The 17,472-nt window shown below is 49.1% G+C and overlaps 2 protein-coding genes across 2 annotated transcripts in view; one reads left to right on the forward strand and one right to left on the reverse strand.

The window, feature by feature from the left end:
* Window positions 1-7,494, reverse strand: part of LOC108794213 (GON-4-like protein) — a 32,432-nt gene extending 24,938 nt beyond the window's left edge. The window contains 5 exon segments of the mRNA XM_018565215.1: window positions 210-284; window positions 2,332-2,516; window positions 2,673-2,771; window positions 2,873-3,759; window positions 7,202-7,494. Of these exon segments, the coding sequence (XP_018420717.1) occupies window positions 210-284; window positions 2,332-2,516; window positions 2,673-2,771; window positions 2,873-3,759; window positions 7,202-7,494 (1,539 nt within the window).
* Window positions 7,366-16,272, forward strand: SYT11 (synaptotagmin 11). The gene is made up of 4 exons (XM_018565253.1): window positions 7,366-7,526; window positions 9,862-10,685; window positions 12,288-12,411; window positions 15,399-16,272. The coding sequence occupies exons 1-4, from the start codon at window positions 7,493-7,495 to the stop codon at window positions 15,707-15,709; spliced, it is 1,293 nt and encodes a 430-aa protein (XP_018420755.1). The 5' UTR covers window positions 7,366-7,492; the 3' UTR covers window positions 15,710-16,272.
* Window positions 16,273-17,472: the final 1,200 nt, after the last annotated feature.

Below are 17,472 nucleotides of genomic sequence, written 5' to 3' on the forward strand. Positions count from 1 at the left end.
GGCCCTCGCTTTAGCCCTTGGGCAAGTAGTTTTTTAAATTTCCACACCTCTGTGGTTGGTATTCCTCATCAGATGAATCTAGAAATACCAAATGAATGGGAAGTGGGTGTTACTACAAGGGGGGGGTGGGGGACTTGGGCTTAGGTGAATCACTACAGGTGGCACGAGGGAAAGAAATCCTGATACACAGGAAGTGAGGTTATACTTACAAAGGGAGACGGAACTTCCGTCTCTGTAATAGCAGCTTTCATCATGGCTACAACATGCTCATTGGTGATCACTTCCTGCAGAAACAACCAGAAAGGACACATAGTAGATCCAGTTAGATATGTCTACAACAAACCCCCACCAAGCACCTTACACGTCCTTAGAACCAATGATCCCGTAGCGACACCTTACACAACCCCTATCCCCCAGGTACCTTAGGATTAGGGATGTCCCGATACCGATGCTAGCTTTCACAAGTACAAAACACACAAAAAAATCCCCAGCTCACCTGCCAGCCAGCCTGCAACAAAACAAATTACCCTGTCTAACAGTATGCGTTAAAAAAAACAGAGGTTTTAGTTGCACAAACTTTTGGCCAAAAATATGTAGAAGCCACACCGCCGTGCCAAGGCACCTCTGCAAAGTGTGGTCCTAACTCTGTGCATACGAGTCTCCAAGTGTGAGCATATTAATGCAGTCGATAAATTGCATGCAGGTGTACCAGGAGGTAGCCAACTCCTCCTGATAAGGTGCAGGGACGCACTGGAGGCCCAGCAACCAAAAATGCACGCTGGGACCCCCAGTGCGTCCCCACATCCAACAGTCAAACCGCCGCAATACCGCCTGGGCGGTCCCACACTTTCGCGGTTGAAAACATGAATAGGTAAAATGTTTTATTGTTCTAAAACAGTCTTAAATTAAAGTTCTTCATAATCATAAACAAATTGGCCTAAAATCATTAGTCTATTGTTTTTTTAAAAATGTCACCTGACCCTTTAAGAAAAAGTATTGGTAATTGGTATCGGCAAGTACATGAGGGGAAGTACTTGTACTTGGTCTTAAAAAAGGAGTATATGGACATCCCTACTTAGGATCCATCACTCCTCTGCCATATTTAGATATCATAGTGGCTCCAGTCACCTATGTGTAAAACTGCAGCTGGCGGGGGGGGCGGGCAGAGCCGCTGTCACAGAACTAATGCCGAGTGGTGAGGAGAGAGACGTTCGGCCTGGATCTGATCTGACAGCCGGCGCCTCTCTCTCCCCTCACCGCTCAGCCTTAGTTCTGTGACAGATCTCTGCTTCATCAGCTTCTCTGGGGTTCCCTAGAGTAAAAAGAAAACATTTTTGTAAGTCCCCGCCCCCCACATACACACGCAGATATGTGTTGGGTGTGCCTACGTGCAAAAACGACGATTGCGCCTATTATGCTGCACATGTTACATATCGCCGCAAATGTCAGAGTGCAATCATTTTAGAGACATTAATCACTGATAACACTGAGCAGTAAAAGCGTTTTAATCGCCGCCTATGGGCGTTTTTTGTGGGCGCACGCAATTTTAAGGCTTGACATGTTTGGTGTCTATTTACCCGACGTGACCCTGACTTTTATGTTTTACTAAAAAAACTAACTGGTGACATTTTTGACTGACTGGTGAGACACCATAAAATTTTTCAAGCCCTGCCTATGTCTAAAACAAGCCCCTCCCACACAGCACCTTACATGCGCTCCCACCCCCCAGACACCTTAGGATCAATCACTCCTCTGCCAAACGTAGATCCGCAAAAGAACAATTCCCCAACAGAAGGGGATCCCACCACTGTTTCAAATATTCAATCCATTTATCTCCGAAGGCTTATCTGGAGGATTATACATATACATATTTTTTCAAATAAGAGATCTCCGGGAGTGCACCGTTCACTTTATAAATATGTTTCTAAATTGCACAATTCCCTCTATTGAGCCGAGAACTGTTCTATGTATTTGTGTCTGTTTTTGTCTTTTGATACATGTGTCATATGAATTTTAAATGGTAACTTCAAGTTAGTTTAATAAATACTTTTTTATTGAAACTCTTTGTATATTTGAGTTGGTGGGATCCCCTTCTGTTGGGGAATTGTTCTTCTTTTGCTGATAATAATAGGGGACCACCGCTATATATATATATTTATTTATCTAGATACACAATATATTCATAACCTTTCTTCCCCATTTGAATTAAAGTGGATCCAGTCACCTATGTCTACAACAACCCTTCGGAGGCAGGAAGGAAGTCAGAAGTAATATTACAGCTTGGAACCTCGGAGTGATACGACAGGGCAGAATAATCAGCGGGTCACTCACATGTAGGATATTGCGGACATTAACGACTGTGAGATTGTGCTGCTTGGCTCCATCCTCCAGAGCTCGTTCCAGCTCCTGGTCCTGTTCACACGATATTGGGATTTCATCATCCTCTAGCCTGTTCCCTCTCTTCTTCTTACTTGGAAGCCGCTTCCTTTTCTTCTTCTCATCCGGGAGCTGTACATCTGGCAGAAGCAGAGATGATAGTTGGGCAGCCTGACCCCTAACATGTACAGATGACTATAATGGGGATAAGGTGTTTTACAAGCGAAGAATGAAGCCACCATGGCTTGGAAGCAGAGGTCACATCGGAGCAAGCTGTCAGAGACACTGGTCCTTACCTACAGGGATGAAGAGCCCTGAATCCTCCTCAGGATCCTCCTTCGCCACTTGGTGACTCTTTCGGGCCTTTGCATTACTCCGAGGGCAAGGACAGTCACCTGAAATCAAAGAAGGGGAATTACACTGAAACATGCATTACATGAAACATATGAACATACGAGTATTAAGGGACAAGGACTGAAAGAATACTTCCTCTTACCATCCAACCTGTCCTGCGTCTTTTCACGCTTGGCCACAGATTGCTGCTGTGGTGGATCGGCAAGGGAAGCCTCACTACAAGCACGAGGTGTGCCGGGACTGACCAGCAATTTACCTTTCTTACTCTCATCACAAACAGTCACAGTGCTGTCAGTTCGGGGATCACTCTTGGTCTGGGGTCCGCTATGAGTATTTGGAGTAGCTTCAGTCTGCGGTTTCACTGGCCTTCTTTCAGTTTTTGGAGCCTTTGTTCTTTGAGGAGATCTGGTGGTGGGCTTCGGCTGAACGTAGTCAGTTCTCAGAGGAGATCTGGTGGTGGGCCTAAGTTGAATGAAGTCAGTTCTCGGAGAGCTGGTGGTGGGCCTCAGTTGAACAAAGTCAGTTTTTGGACCTCTGGTGGTGGACCTAAGGTGAATGGAGTCAGTACTTGGTGTAGACTGGGATAGAGGCCTTGACTGGCTGGAATCAGGTATTATAGTGGTTTTGGAGGTCGATCTTAATAGATTGGCATCTGTTGGCGGGAATTTAATGGAGGGTCGCAGTTGACTGGTAACAGTTGGAGAAGATTTGGTGATGGCTTTGGATTGACTGGTATCTGGTGAAGTAGACTCTTTGCCATTTCTAAACTGGATGCGACTAGTTGTTGGAGGACATCTGGCTATGGTTCTAAACAGACTGGTATCGGCTCTCAGAACAGAGTGGGTCTGCGGTCTAGCCTGATCAGCCTCAGTTCTCATGAGAGTCTCTGTGTTGGATATCCGTTTTGGAGATGAATCTTTCCTTTTGGGGAGTTTCTGTACACCGGGAGCCACCTCTGCACTGCAAAGGCCTCTATCTCCAGAATTCTGTACACTTAGCACTTTATATGACTGCTGGGGACTGGAAGGTCTATGTGGACAACCTGAAGAATCATACTCAGGAAGTTTGTTTTGATCTTCAGGTGGTTCTGACCTTAAAGTTTTATTATGTACAGAGGAAGAACATTCCTTACTTGTGGCCAGTAGATTCGGCTTTCCTTGCTTCTGCATGGTCACTAGATGGCCTGCCCTTGGCCCCACTTGGTGGAGGCCAGGTGGCTCAGTTCCTGGAGCTCCCCGCAGACAACATGGAATAGACTTTGGAGTCCTTTGAAGAGGATTGGGAGGCTCTGGTACTGGAGCTACCAGCACATGTTTTCCCCCTGGTACATTGCATAGCAACGATGCAGGTGCCCTCTGAACAGGGGGGACAGTCTCAGAGCTGGATGTGGTGGCATTATTGTGTCCGGCTGGTTTCTGCATCAAGGTGGGAACTTCAGACCCAGGAGTTGCTTGACATTTAACATGCGATTGGTCATTTATTTGAGCCGTCGGTTCGCTTCCTGCTGAGCTCTCCATTGGCTGAAAGATTTAAGAGGGCCTGTAGATCGCTCATGTCTATAATGGTGGGATGAAGGACACATCCACCCTGCAAAGGATCACAGAACACAGAGATCTGTCAGGATAGGTGTGTGCAACACGCATCCTACAAGCCATTCATACATGCAGCCAACCCCCTACATAGGAATGTGAGGAACTATGGACACAGGACCCCCCCGTACAAAACAGGTCAATGGAGAAGCAGCTCAAACGCAAGTCAGTTACACAAAGCCCATGTACTCTGGCACTAAAGAATTAGAATGACCCCTCAGATGTCCTTCATCCCAGAAATAATTCCCCCTTCTGTGACTGGCTCCTGCGATTCCACCTGACCTAGAAATACGAGGTCTCCCAGAAATAATTCCCGCTCGGTGACTGGCTCCTCTAATTACACCTGACCTGGAAATTGGAGGTGTCCCAGAAATAATTCCCCCTCTGTGACTGGCTAATGGCCCCGGTTGAGTATATAACACAGGGGTAGGGTGGTTGTCAGGGGTAATGGCCCCAGCTGGGTATATAACACAGGGGTAGGGTGGTTGTCAGGGGTAATGGCCCCAGCTGGGTATAGAACAAATGGGTAGGGTGGTTGTCAGAAGTAATGCCCCGGTTGGGTATATAACACAGGGGTAGGGTGGTTGCCAGGGGTAATGGCCCCAGCTGGGTATATAACACACGGGTAGGGTGGTTGTCAGGGGTAATGGCCCCGGCTGGGTATATAACAAATGGGTAGGGTGGTTGTAAGAAGTAGTGGCCCCGGTTGGGTATATAACACTGGGGTAGTAGGGTGGTTGTCAGGGGTAACGGCCCCAGCTGGGTATATAACACACGGGTAGGGTGGTTGTCAGGGGTAACGGCCCCAGCTGGATCTATAACACACGGGGTAGGGTGGTTGTCAGGCGTAAGAGCAACTCGCCGCTCTCCCGGGTTTCCCGCTACCTGGTGGCCGCCATCTTCTCATTCGGATCAACACTGCGCCAACCCCGCCCCCTCAAGATCCCGCGCCTGCGCAGTGAGCCCATTTCTTTATCTCTTAGGCACGGCGTAGTGTCACATGACATGGGCGGGGCTGGGGCGGTTGTCTGACTTTGTGCTGCTCAGCTCTCCATACCGATCAGTATGTGAGGGTCAGGGGTTCCGCTCGCTGTCATACATACTGACACGGCAATATATGTCAGCGATATTTCTGATAACGTGAACTTGTCCTGAGCTGTATTATCCTGATATCACTGACCGCTGTGTGACAAGTCTACGTGTCTGGCTGTCATGCTGATCTTCCGGCTTAGATACTTCGAGTCTCTGACATGAACACGTTTAGAGATCAGGAAGGCTGACAGATTCAGAACACATGACCGGCATACATACATGTTCTGGGACAGGGACTCACTACTGAAGCCAGAGGACCAGCATAGCAGCCAAAGAAGCAACAATTCAAAGAAGCTGAGCAATGGTAGCTTCCATGTCTCTCTATGACAGCCCCCCTAAAATGCCCTGTGGGGGACCCTAGTTTTAGGGTTTACTATGTATATAGGGAACTCTTTTTACTCCTCCATAGAGATCTCCTTCCCTTCCCAGGGAGCACCTTCCCTGGGGATCAGCTTCCCTTCCCACTGCCCCCATATTCTTCCCATCCCTCTCCTCCCTGGAGAGCTCCTTCCCTTCTCTCCTTAGCTCCTTTTCTTTCTCCTCCCTGGGGATCCCCTTCCCTTTCCTCCCCCCCAAATCTTCCCTTCCCCCTCCTGCCTATCTCTGTCCTCCCAGGGGATTTCCTTCCCTTCCTTCTGCTCTAAGGGGAAACTCCTTGCCTTCCCTCTCCTTCTTGGTAATCCCCTTCCCTCTCGTTCCCTTCCCTCTCCTCCCTAGCAATCTTCCCTTTCCTCTCCTCCCTGGGGCTCTCCTTCCCTCCTCCTCCCGGAGATCTTTTTCCCTTCTTCCTCTTCCCTCCTGCCCAGGGAGCTCCTTCCCTACCACTTCTTCCCCAGGGAGCACCTTTCTCTCTCCTCTCAGGGGATCCCCTTTCCTCCTTGGGGATCTCATTCCCTTCCTTCTCCCTGTGGATTTTCCTCCCTTCCTTCTCCTCTCAGGGGATCTCCTTCCCATCCCCTCCCTCCCTGGGGATCTCCTTTCCTTACCTCTCCTCCCAGGGAATCTCCTTTTCTCCATGGAAATCTACTTCCCTTCTATCTCCTCCCTTCCCTGGGGATCTCCTTCCCTTTCCTCTCCTCCCATCCCTGGGGATTTCCTTCCCTCTCCTCCCCTCCCTGGGGATCTTCTTCCCTTCCTTCTCCTCTCAGGGGATCTTCTTCCCTTCCCTCTCCTCCCTTCCATGGGGATCTCCTTCTCTTCCCTCTCCTCCCCTCCCTGGGGATCTTCTTCCCTTCCTTCTCCTCTCAGGGGATCTTCTTCCCTTTCTTCTCCTCTCAGGGGATCTCCTTCTCTTCCCTCTCCTCCCCTCCCTGGGGATCTACTTCCCTTCCTTCTCCTCTCAGGGGATCTCCTTCCCTTCCCTCTCCTCTCTTGGGATTCCCTTCCCTCTCCTTTTCTCATCTCCCCGGGGATCTCCTTCCCTTCCTCCCCTCTCAGTGGATCTCCTTTCCTCTCCATTGCTCTCCTCCCCGAGGAGCTCCTTTCTCGTGTAGTGAGGGCCTCATCAGATATAAACTGAGTAGACATTTTTGGTTAAGCCGTGATATTACGCTGCTGATCATAAATCTAAATGAGATTGTACAATCAGTGTGTCCATGAATGTCCAGTCTTGGAATAATTGTTTGCAGCTCAGCCTATAACAGCTCCAGAAGCCTCCTACTACTGTCGACATGGCGCCTGCTATCCTTCTCTGCATACACATCCTCTAGTGTCTTTTCACTGCCATATTATATGTATTTTCTATTGACTAGTACCAGCCCCTCATTATCAAGTCACTGCAGTCTCCTCACATGTAGTACTCTTCATATCCTTTATCATACTCCAAAGAAAGCATATTCACCCCCTCCATCTTCCTACACCCCAGCAGTAGCCGTCCGCCCGAGGACTTTTGTGTCTGGGCGGCTGCAGGGTGTAGCAAGATGGCGGCGGATGTTCGTGCGTTCGGCAGTTTCCGGCCGCTGGGAGAGGCCAGAGTTCGGCAGCGGTGGGTGGGACCTTGGCTTGCATCAGGACCAGCGCCCGGATCAGCATCATCTGCAGCATCATCAGCGGGACATGAAGTAGAGCCGAATCGGGCCAGCATGGCGGAGATCACCAGCCTCGCCCCCAGCTACGGTAAGAGATGCCCCGGGGCCCCTCAATGGTCAACATCCCCTGGAGTCCCGGGCATCATGGGACCCCTGTGTCATCAGTCAATCCCCTGACTTATTATCATCATACCATCGTACACATTGGGGCCCCGGATGCCACTAGACAGAGATGAGATAATGATTCAGGGGCCTGGATGCTACAGGGGTCCCCGAATATACTTCATCATCGTGTCTGGGGGATTTCTGGGGCCCATGAGACACCAACACTTGCTGGGGCCCCTGATTCCTCTCTAGACCATGGGGCCCCTGATTCTCCTCCACACGCTGGGGCCCCTGATTTCTCTCTACACCCTGGGCCGTTTGATTCCTCATTGCATGCTGGTCCAGGTCCATGGCCTAAGCTGTTTATGTCATCTCTGGGCTCAGAGCCAGCTTGGGGCCCTTGGGAGATAAAATTGCCTTAGGGTCCCTATCCATGCACTGTGTGGCCCGTGGATCATGCTGGACGGCTGGGGCCAAGGTCTGCTATGGCCCCCGAAGGACATTGCATTGCTGTGGTGCGTCAGTTTCCTGTTATAATGTCTGGCTATGTATTGATAAGATTTATGTTTGTTGTTGATGTGTCTCAGCACAGATCTTTCTGTAGGTTCATGACGGGGACTTACAATGTGAGTTTGGGGCCCCTGCGAGCGATGGTTACGCTGTGCCCGGGGCATAATCATTGTTCCATGGAGGTGCAATAGTCATATCACTTGACTCCACCTCAGTGGTCCCCATTCTGATCACATGACTCCTCCCCAGGGGCCTTCACTGCGATCACATGACTAATCCCCAAAAGGCACTTACATGTATCACATGACACATCAAACAGGCCTCACTCTGATCACATGACACTTCTCCTGGGGCCCTCACTGTGATCACATGACTAATCCCAAAAAGGCACTTTTATGTATCACATCAAACAGGCCTCACTCTGATCACATGACACTTCTCCTGGGGCCCTCACTGTGATCACATGACTAATCCCCAAAAGGCACTTACATGTATCACATCAAACAGGCCTCACTCTAATCACATGGCACTTCTGGGGGCTTACACTGTGATCACATGACTAATCCCCCCCCCCCTTTACCCTGATCACATGACTCTTTTCCAGGGGCCCTCACCAGGGCCGAATTTACCATTAGGCAGAGTAGGCACATGTGCCCTCCATAGAGAGGCGCCGTGCCAGTACCTACCTGCCTTATTCCGGGTGTTGTGTCAAGATACAACAGCGGCAATAGCAAGGAGGGTGCACTCTGCACACAATGCACCCTGCTGCTCCAAGACCAGCGGCGCCAACAGGAACTGCCGGCTTCCGCAAACGCAAGGGAAGGACCCTCGCGGTGTGTAAGGCTGCCCTGTAAAACGCCTTTCTGATGCAGACAGGCATTTAGACCAGCCTTATGCGACGCTGGGGTCCTTCTCTGCATATGTGAAAGCCGGTGGGTCCCGCAGCAGGTAAGGGCGCCGGATGAGGCTAAACAGATTTCCATCCGTGCCTACAGGAGCCTGAAATGGAAATCTGGTCCTCACTATGATCGCATGATCCATGCACAGGAGCACTTACTAGTCACATGATCTATACCCAGGGGTGCTCACTCCGATCACATGACACCCCACAGAAGCCTTGCTTTTAGAAAATGACAAAGCCCCAAGAACCCTCTATTCCCCTGTCTATTGACCCAGGACATCAGTCCTGTGTTGGTGTAGAGGAGAGTTTGTCATCCTCGGGCCCCTGTGTATAGAGAGCTCAGTCTGTCCTGTTGTCTGTATATCAAAGCTGAGCTCCGGGGAGAATTCAAAGCTACCCTTGCAGTGGGGCTCCCCCTGACTGTCAGGGTTAAATGCTCATTTTGGTCTTGGGTACCATTACCGCACCCTCCCAAACCACTTCTCATTGGATCTGGATGAATGAGAACCTCCACAGACACTTCTCATTGGTGCTACATTGCAGGTACTCTAACATCATCACATACAACATAAGACCAGCAGTCCTATGTTGTAAATGAGGACACTGAGGATCCACCTAAAACCTGAAGCGTCGGAGGAAGAGAGAAGGCCAAGAGGGGTAAGGTAAGTAGAACTGGTTTAATGACCCCATAGACCAAATGAACATTTAACCCTTGCAGGGCGAGGGAAGTCCTACTGCAAGGGTAGTTTTGACATTTCCCATGAGTGCAGCCTTAAGAGGAGATCAATATCAAGTGACAACACATGGTGCACTGCTCATAGTATTTGTCTTCCCCATTTCCAGTTCTATAATTGTTATGCGCGTGATCACGCACTCAGCAATGCCCCTTTCTCCATTTTTCCCGCAGATATGTCGCCCATAGCGGCCGGCTTCATTGGAGCCGCCGTCCTGGTCGTCTCTGTCTCAGTCACAATTTTTATCTGGAGTTGCTGCGTCAACCGGGCGGAGAAGAAAAACAAGAATCCTCCATATAAGTTTATACACATGCTGAAGGGGATCAGTATCTACCCAGAGACACTCAGTAATAAGAAGAAACACTTGAATATCCGCAGAGATAAACAGCCCGTAGATGCAGAGAATCCACGGGGGAACATATTGCTGGACAACGCCGAGGTGGGCCTGATGACCTCAGAGAAAGGTCCCAATGGCCTAGCTACTGCTACATCCATCAACCAGCTGCCCATTACTATGAACTACGGAGATGAAGTAAGCCCAAGTCAAAGTCTGACCTCCAGCGCCAGTAAGACGTCATCCCCTTGCTCTCCCGACGAAGACGTGGCCCTCGGGACACTGACCCTCTCCGTGGATTATAACTTCCCCAAGAAAGCTCTGGTGGTCACCATACAGGAGGCGCACGGCCTACCGGTGATGGATGAACACTCTCATGGATCAGACCCATACATCAAGATGACCATCCTGCCAGATAAGAAACACCGGGTGAAGACTCGGGTCATGAGGAAGACCCTCAATCCCGTCTTTGATGAAACCTTCACCTTTTATGGCATCCCCTACAGCCAGCTCCAGGACATCGTCCTTCACTTCCTCGTCTTGAGCTTCGACCGCTTCTCTCGAGATGACGTCATTGGAGAGGTGATGGTGCCGCTGGCCGGTGTGGACCCCAGCACCGGCAAAGTGCAGCTAACCAGGGAAATCATCAAGAGGAACATTCAGGTTAGTTTTCCTACATTTAGTCTGTTAAGCACAAGTGGAGTGAATCCCAGAACCTTCATCAAGGAATAGATCATAGAAATGGTGTGAAGGCCAAGCACTATAGCGCTCTATACTGTTTATGTCCACAAGGTACACAACACTAGTCCTGGCAAAACTCCCATGCCTAACTGCATGTACAAGCATACCTCCACCTAGTCCTTCCCAGGTCATCTTATTGCAGGAGTTACAGCTCCGGTTTTGGGTCAAAAACGATTTAACCCCTTCATGACCAGTACGTACAGTGTTCGTCACTGGCATCGGGTCTCCACTGGGACTCTGTTTAAACTTGTAAAGCCGGCTGTCGGCTTTACAGTAGAAGCAATTCTGGCGGCTCAGCTGCCGCCAGATCGCTTCTATGGGCCAGCAAACGGGGCCCGACACCCCCTGCCATGTTTCCCAGGCTCCGTTGCCCCTCCTACGGACCCAGGACCGGCTTCTCTGGTGTCGGGGGGAAGCTGGGGAGGAGATCAGTGAACCTCCGTTTGCCGATCCCCTCCCCGTACTATGGGACCGGGAGCAATGCAGATGACATCACTTCCGGTCCCATAGCTGTCATTGTTCGGCGCCTGAAGCCTGCGATCTGCACCTCAATAGCTTTTTTGGAGTGTAAAGGTGATACTAGGGGTCTTTTGGACACCCAGCGTCACCTTAAAGAGGACCTGTCACTGCCAATATGCTATCACATGGGGTGCTTGTAAGCCCCCCTATGTGATAGCAATTAAAGTAAAGTTTAAAAAAATAACTTTTTAAAATTATTATTAAATTAAATAAATGTAAAAATAATGTTTAAAGTCCCCCTCCCCCGCAAGCCCACGTGTCGTCGCATAAACATGCGTTGGGTGCGCCTACGTATGAAAACAACGATCGCTCTACACATGTTGGGTATTGCAATGCATGCCGTAGTGAGAGCAATAATTCTAGGTACAGTATTTATGCGTATCTCTAAACTGATGACCTGTTGGGGCTTTTAAAGCGTGGTCTATAGACTTTTTGTGATACTGAATTTTGTCGCGGTTTCACGGACGCACACAATTTTTAACCTGGGCATGTTGGGTATCTATTTACTCATTGTAACCTCATCTTTTATATGTTATTAAAAAATGGGTATTTTATTGTGCTTTGGGGCATTTAAGTGCATTTTTCACTACAATTTGGGGTTTGATAAGGAGTTGCGCTAATATCGTGCAACATAAAAATTTGCAACTGCCACCATTTTATTCTATAGGGTCTTGGCTTTCAGAAAATATATAATGTTTGGGGGTTTTAAGTATTTATCAGGCCTAAAATGTGGATTATGACATGTAAACAAAAAATGGAAGAAAAAAAAAGGCATCGGTCATGAGAGGGTTAAACCATTTTCCTCTGGCAGGAATATGGGACACATTGGATTTGGTTATATGTTGAGTGCAACTGGCTTAGGGAGGTAAAAATTGGCATAGAGTTCAGTAGCCAATCGCTTGGATTTAGGAGCCAGATAACAAGGTTCAGTGTAAAGCTCACATGTTGGATCCAGAAATGAGGCTGTAGCCGCCATTGTAATCGCAGTCGTCCCTCTCTCCACAGAAGTGCATGAGTCGGGGAGAATTGCAGGTCTCGCTTTCTTACCAGCCTGTGGCGCAGAGGATGACCGTTATCGTGCTGAAAGCCAAACACCTCCCGAGGGTGGACATCACCGGACTGTCAGGTAGCAGCTATTTATCCATCCTGGGGCAGAGTCGCTGAATGTGCATGCTACTTCCTGGGCTATGGCCAATCAAACAAGCTCAGGGTTAAAGGGAACCTGTTGAGAGAGTAGCATAGGAGCCGCCATTGCTTACTATTTAAAGGTTCAGAAGGCTCATCCTGGTCTCGGGTGAAATAAGTAGGCACAATGGGTGTTCAGACTTTTCCCATTTCACTAGCAGCATGCTTGTTCCAGTTCAGTGACTTGCTAGGTTGTAATAGCGCTGAAGCCTGCACCTAAAAAAAACAAGTCAGCAATGGCATCTTATATTTCTATCCTCACTGGTTATCTTCAACATTAGGGTGATTGTGGTATTATTATATGATATAGTTTTATGTATTCCATCCCAAATACCAATGACAATGTAAGATGGGTTACACAGCTCCTGCTCTTTTGTGGCATGAACTAAAAGAAAGTTTAGCATGTTGTCTGGGGGGTTGTGAAGAAGTATGTGACACTGTGCATGTGAAGTATGTGGCACTGTTCGGGTGAAGTATGCGGCACTGCGAGGTTGCAGTATGTGGCTCTGCAAGGTTTAAGTATGTGGCTTTTCGAGGGTGAAGCATGTGGCACTGCACAGGTGAAGTATGTGGCACTGTGCAGGTGAAGTATGTGGCACTGAATGGGTTAGGTATGTACCTCTGTGAGGGTGAAGTATGTGGCACTGTGAGGGTGGCACTGCAAGGATGAAGTATGTTGTCTGCGGAGGTGTAGTATGTGGCACTGTGCAGGTAAAGTATTTGCCCCTGTGGGGGTCAGGTATGTGGCACTGCGAGGGTGAAGTATGTGGCACTGCAAGGATGAAGTATGTTGTCTGCGGGGGTGTAGTATGTGGCACTGTGCAGGTAAAGTATTTGCCCCGGTGGGGGTCAGGTATGTGGCACTGCGAGGGTGAAGTATGTGGCACTGTGGGGGTGAAGTATGTGGCACTGCATGGGTGAAGTATTTGTGACGGACCACCTGGTACCTCGACTGGGTAACTCCGTCAGAAATCAGCTTCCTCTCCGCTAAAACCCGAATTCCAGTGTCCTCAGCCCAAACCTGCCTAATATTAGGACAGAACGCTAACCTCCTCAATCATCAGACAACACCAATGTTGAAGAGGAAAACAAGAACTGCCTTTATTGAACACCGGCTCAGTATATATACAGTTCTGGAAGTCTAAAAACACATCGCAATCAAACATGAACAGCATGCAAACAGACATCCCCTCCCCCTCCCCGATGCCTTAATGAATGAATAGGGAGAGAGGAGACACATGTGATGGGATTAACTCCTGAGTGTATCATAGGGTGATCTACTCATCTATACCCGGAGTCAGCTACTCCTAGAATCAGCTATCCTAATCCCATCATCCACACAATACAACAAAGGGGTCAATAAACTGTAACAAGTTAAATGTCCAGAATTATCCCCCTCCAGCGCTGCTGGATTCACAGCCTGTACCTATAATAAACACAAGGTCACTTACATGTAATGCCAGGGAAAATATGCAGTACATCCCTCCACACATAAACCTAGGAGAATGGTTCATTGTAACCCCAAGAGGTCCGAGGGGGGGTCTCCATAGTCCTAGGTCCATAGTCAGTAGGAAGGAGGCTAGCCCTCAGGCTCCTCCAACAGCCCCAGTGACGGTTCAGTCCGTCACAGTATGTGCCTCTGTGGTGGTGAAGTATGTGACGCTGTGAGGGTGGGACTACAAGGATGAAGTATGTTGTCTGCGAGGGTGTAGTATGTGGCACTGAATGGGTGAAGTATGTGGCTCAGTGAGGGTGAAGTATGTGGCACTGTAAAAGTGAAGTATGTGGCACTGTGCGGGTGAAGTATGTGGCACTGTGCAGGTGAAGTATGTGGCACTGTGCAGGTAAAGTATGTGGCACTGTGCGGGTGAAATATGTGGCACTGTGAGGGTGAAGTATGTGGCACTGTACGGGTGAAGCATGTGGCACTGTGCAGGTGAAGTATGTGGCACTGTGCAGGTGAAGTATGTGGAAGTGCGAGGGTGACGTAGGTGACACTGCAAGGATGAAGTATGTAGCAAGGCCTTTTGATATTTGTATAACTCCTTCCAAGAGCCAGCCCACTGCTTACATCAGGACTCTTGAGAGAAGTATTGTATGTGGCACTGCTGCTGAAACATCAGCAGCTAGTAGATGTCTGTGTGTCACCCGAAAGGCTGAATGAAGTTGCTCTTGAACTCTTTAGCTGAATGCGTGGCTTGGACGGTAGAGCTGGTGGCTATAAGAGATTTGTAGACCTCCTTCAAGATCGGGAGGAATCTGGAAGGGTTGTGTTTTCTTCACAATGGGGCATCCAAAAAAAATACTAACATGTCTGTTGGTTATGTACTTTTGAAAATGTTGCTTTGTTTGGAGTTCCTCTTTAACATCTAGGAGGTTAAGCGCAGTTTAGGCGGTGGTACTGGTATGAAATGCTGGTAGTGGGGATGGTGGTGCAGAATGGTGGTAGTGATGATGGGGGTAATAGTGGTTGTGGAGTGGAGTGGAGATGCTGGTGTGGAATGGTGGTAGTGGTGGCGGAGTGGAGTCTTGGTGGTGGAGTGGAGATGCTGGTGTGGAATGGTGGTAGAGTGGAGTGGAGATGCTGGTGTGGAATGGTGGTAGTGGTGGTGGAGTTGAGATACTGGTGTGGAATGGTGGTAGTGGATTGGAGTTAAGATGCTGGTGTGGAATGGTGGGAGTGCTAGTGGAGTGGAGATGCTGGTGTGGAATGGTGGTGGAGTGGTGGTGGTGGTGGTGGAGTGGAGATGCTGGTGTGGAATGGTGGTAGTGGTGGAGTGGAGATGCTGGTGTGGAATGGTGGTAGTGATGGAAGTGGTGGTGTAGTGGAGATGGTGGTGTAGTATGGTGGTGGTGATGGTGACATTGTAGTTCCTAACCACACACAGATTTCTGGAACAGTCTAATGTGCCAGTTTCCTCTCCTCCACAGACCCATACGTCAAGGTCAACGTTTACTACGGCAGGAAACGCATCGCCAAGAAGAAGACTCATGTCAAGAAGTGCACGCTGAGCCCCGTCTTCAACGAGTCCTTTATCTACGACATCCCCTCCGAGCTCCTGCCAGAAATCAGCATTGAGTTCCTGGTCATCGACTTTGATCGCACCACCAAGAACCAAGTGGTGGGCCGCCTCATCCTGGGAGCACACAGCGTCACGGCCAACGGCATCGAACATTGGCGGGAGGTGTGTGATAACCCACGGAAGCTGGTTGCCAAGTGGCACAGTTTGTCCGAGTACTAAGGAGGGGTGGGGGTGGCGGTGTCTTCTCCGAGCAGGGCAGAAGAGCAGGGTGAAAGGGAGAACACAGTTTTGGCGGTGGATGGAAGGAAGGTGGGCAGGAGATTGTCCATTTTTTTTTTTGTGTAATCCTGTTGAACCCCTCCCCCCCAGTGACCGAGGCGCCTTTGAAGGCCTGCCGAACGCTGACGGGGTTTACCCTCGTTTTAGTGGTAGATCAAACTTTTCTAGACTGTCAATTCTTCTGATGTTTTGCAGGACACTATAACACTAACTTAACCACCAGATAAGGTGATGCTCTCCGTACGTACTCCTATATGGACTATATTCCTGTGTTTGCATGTGTAGGCAGGCTCTATCCGTCTGTCTGTCCGGACGCCCTGTGCATGTCATCCTCACCTCCCTGGTCCCCGGTGGCTCTGAGGCCAGTGGAAGCTGTTGGGCTTGTACACTGTGCACCTTTCCCTTTTTAATAGCCTGGTGACGGCTCCCCCCCTCCCCATGTTTTGGTTTCCTGCTTTGTGTCTTATTTATATTTCTATAGATTTGAGCTCAAAGGAAAAAAAGCAGCGTGGCCCTTTGCGATCAATGTGCGATGCCGAGGTGGCTGTATTGGTTGGACGCCGCTCGGCGGTCGTATCAGGTTTGGTGCTCCTCTTGCACTCCCAGTGATGCTCTTCAGCAATAGCCGCTATCCCGTCTTCACGAGTTTGGAGGTCATTAATCGTACTGACTGGCCCATCTGGCCAGGCGATGTGCTTCAAGGGGGGGATTGTCGCCGATTTCCGGCGCTGCTCTGTGGCAGGACTGTGATACCATGGGAGATTTCTGGACTCACACACACACATCCTGCCATGGGACGGGGGAGGTGGAGTGTGGACCCTAGAAGGATCTTATGGATCATCAAGTGTGTTTGTTGAGTGTCAGAATAACTTTATTAGCGCCCCCCCCCCGTAATAGAGAGAACACATTGGGAGATCCTAAACATACTAAATCCATTTACGCCTCGGAAGAGCCAATGATTGGCCATCTTTGTAAGGCTTGAGGAATCCTTTCACCCCCCCACCCCCAGCTATGTAATCAATGCCAGAAAATATCCGGATTTCGGGGGATTAGTAGGGAAGGTCCCATAACTGATAACAGATCCCGCTTCATGATTGGATGTGAGCGCTGGATTCCAGCTTCATTGTTCTAATATTAAATAGATCCCTCCAGGATCTTGTAAAGTTATAGGATCCCTCTATAATTTCATAGAAATCAGTATAATGATCACCTTTATTTAATATGATTTAGACTCCAAAAACAGATCCAGAGTATGACAGAGACAGGACAGAGACAGGAAGAAGGTTACTAGAATGGGATCATTTATAATCCCTCCTACAAATTGGATCCACCCGTACCCTCTCACATGGATGAGATCCACCTGTAATCTATCCGAAAGATCCCTCTGTAATCTCCAACACAGACTCTCCTGTAATCTCTCACATGAATGAGATCCCTCTGTAATCTATAACATGAATGAAATCCACCTGTAATCTATCAGAAAGATCCCTCTGTAATCTCTCACACAGACTCTCCTGTAATCTCTCACATGAATGAGATCCCTCTGTAATCTCACACACGTATCCCTCTGTAATCTCTCACACGGATCCCCCTGATCCCTCTAACACAGATCCCTCTGTAATCTCTCACACGGATCCCTCTGTAATCTCTCACATGAATGAGATCCCTCTGTAATCTCACAAACGGATCCCTCTGTAATCTCT

This window comes from Nanorana parkeri, unplaced genomic scaffold (assembly GCF_000935625.1).
Source record: "Nanorana parkeri isolate BGI_ZX_2015 unplaced genomic scaffold, ASM93562v1 scaffold823, whole genome shotgun sequence".
NCBI lineage: Eukaryota > Metazoa > Chordata > Amphibia > Anura > Dicroglossidae > Nanorana > Nanorana parkeri.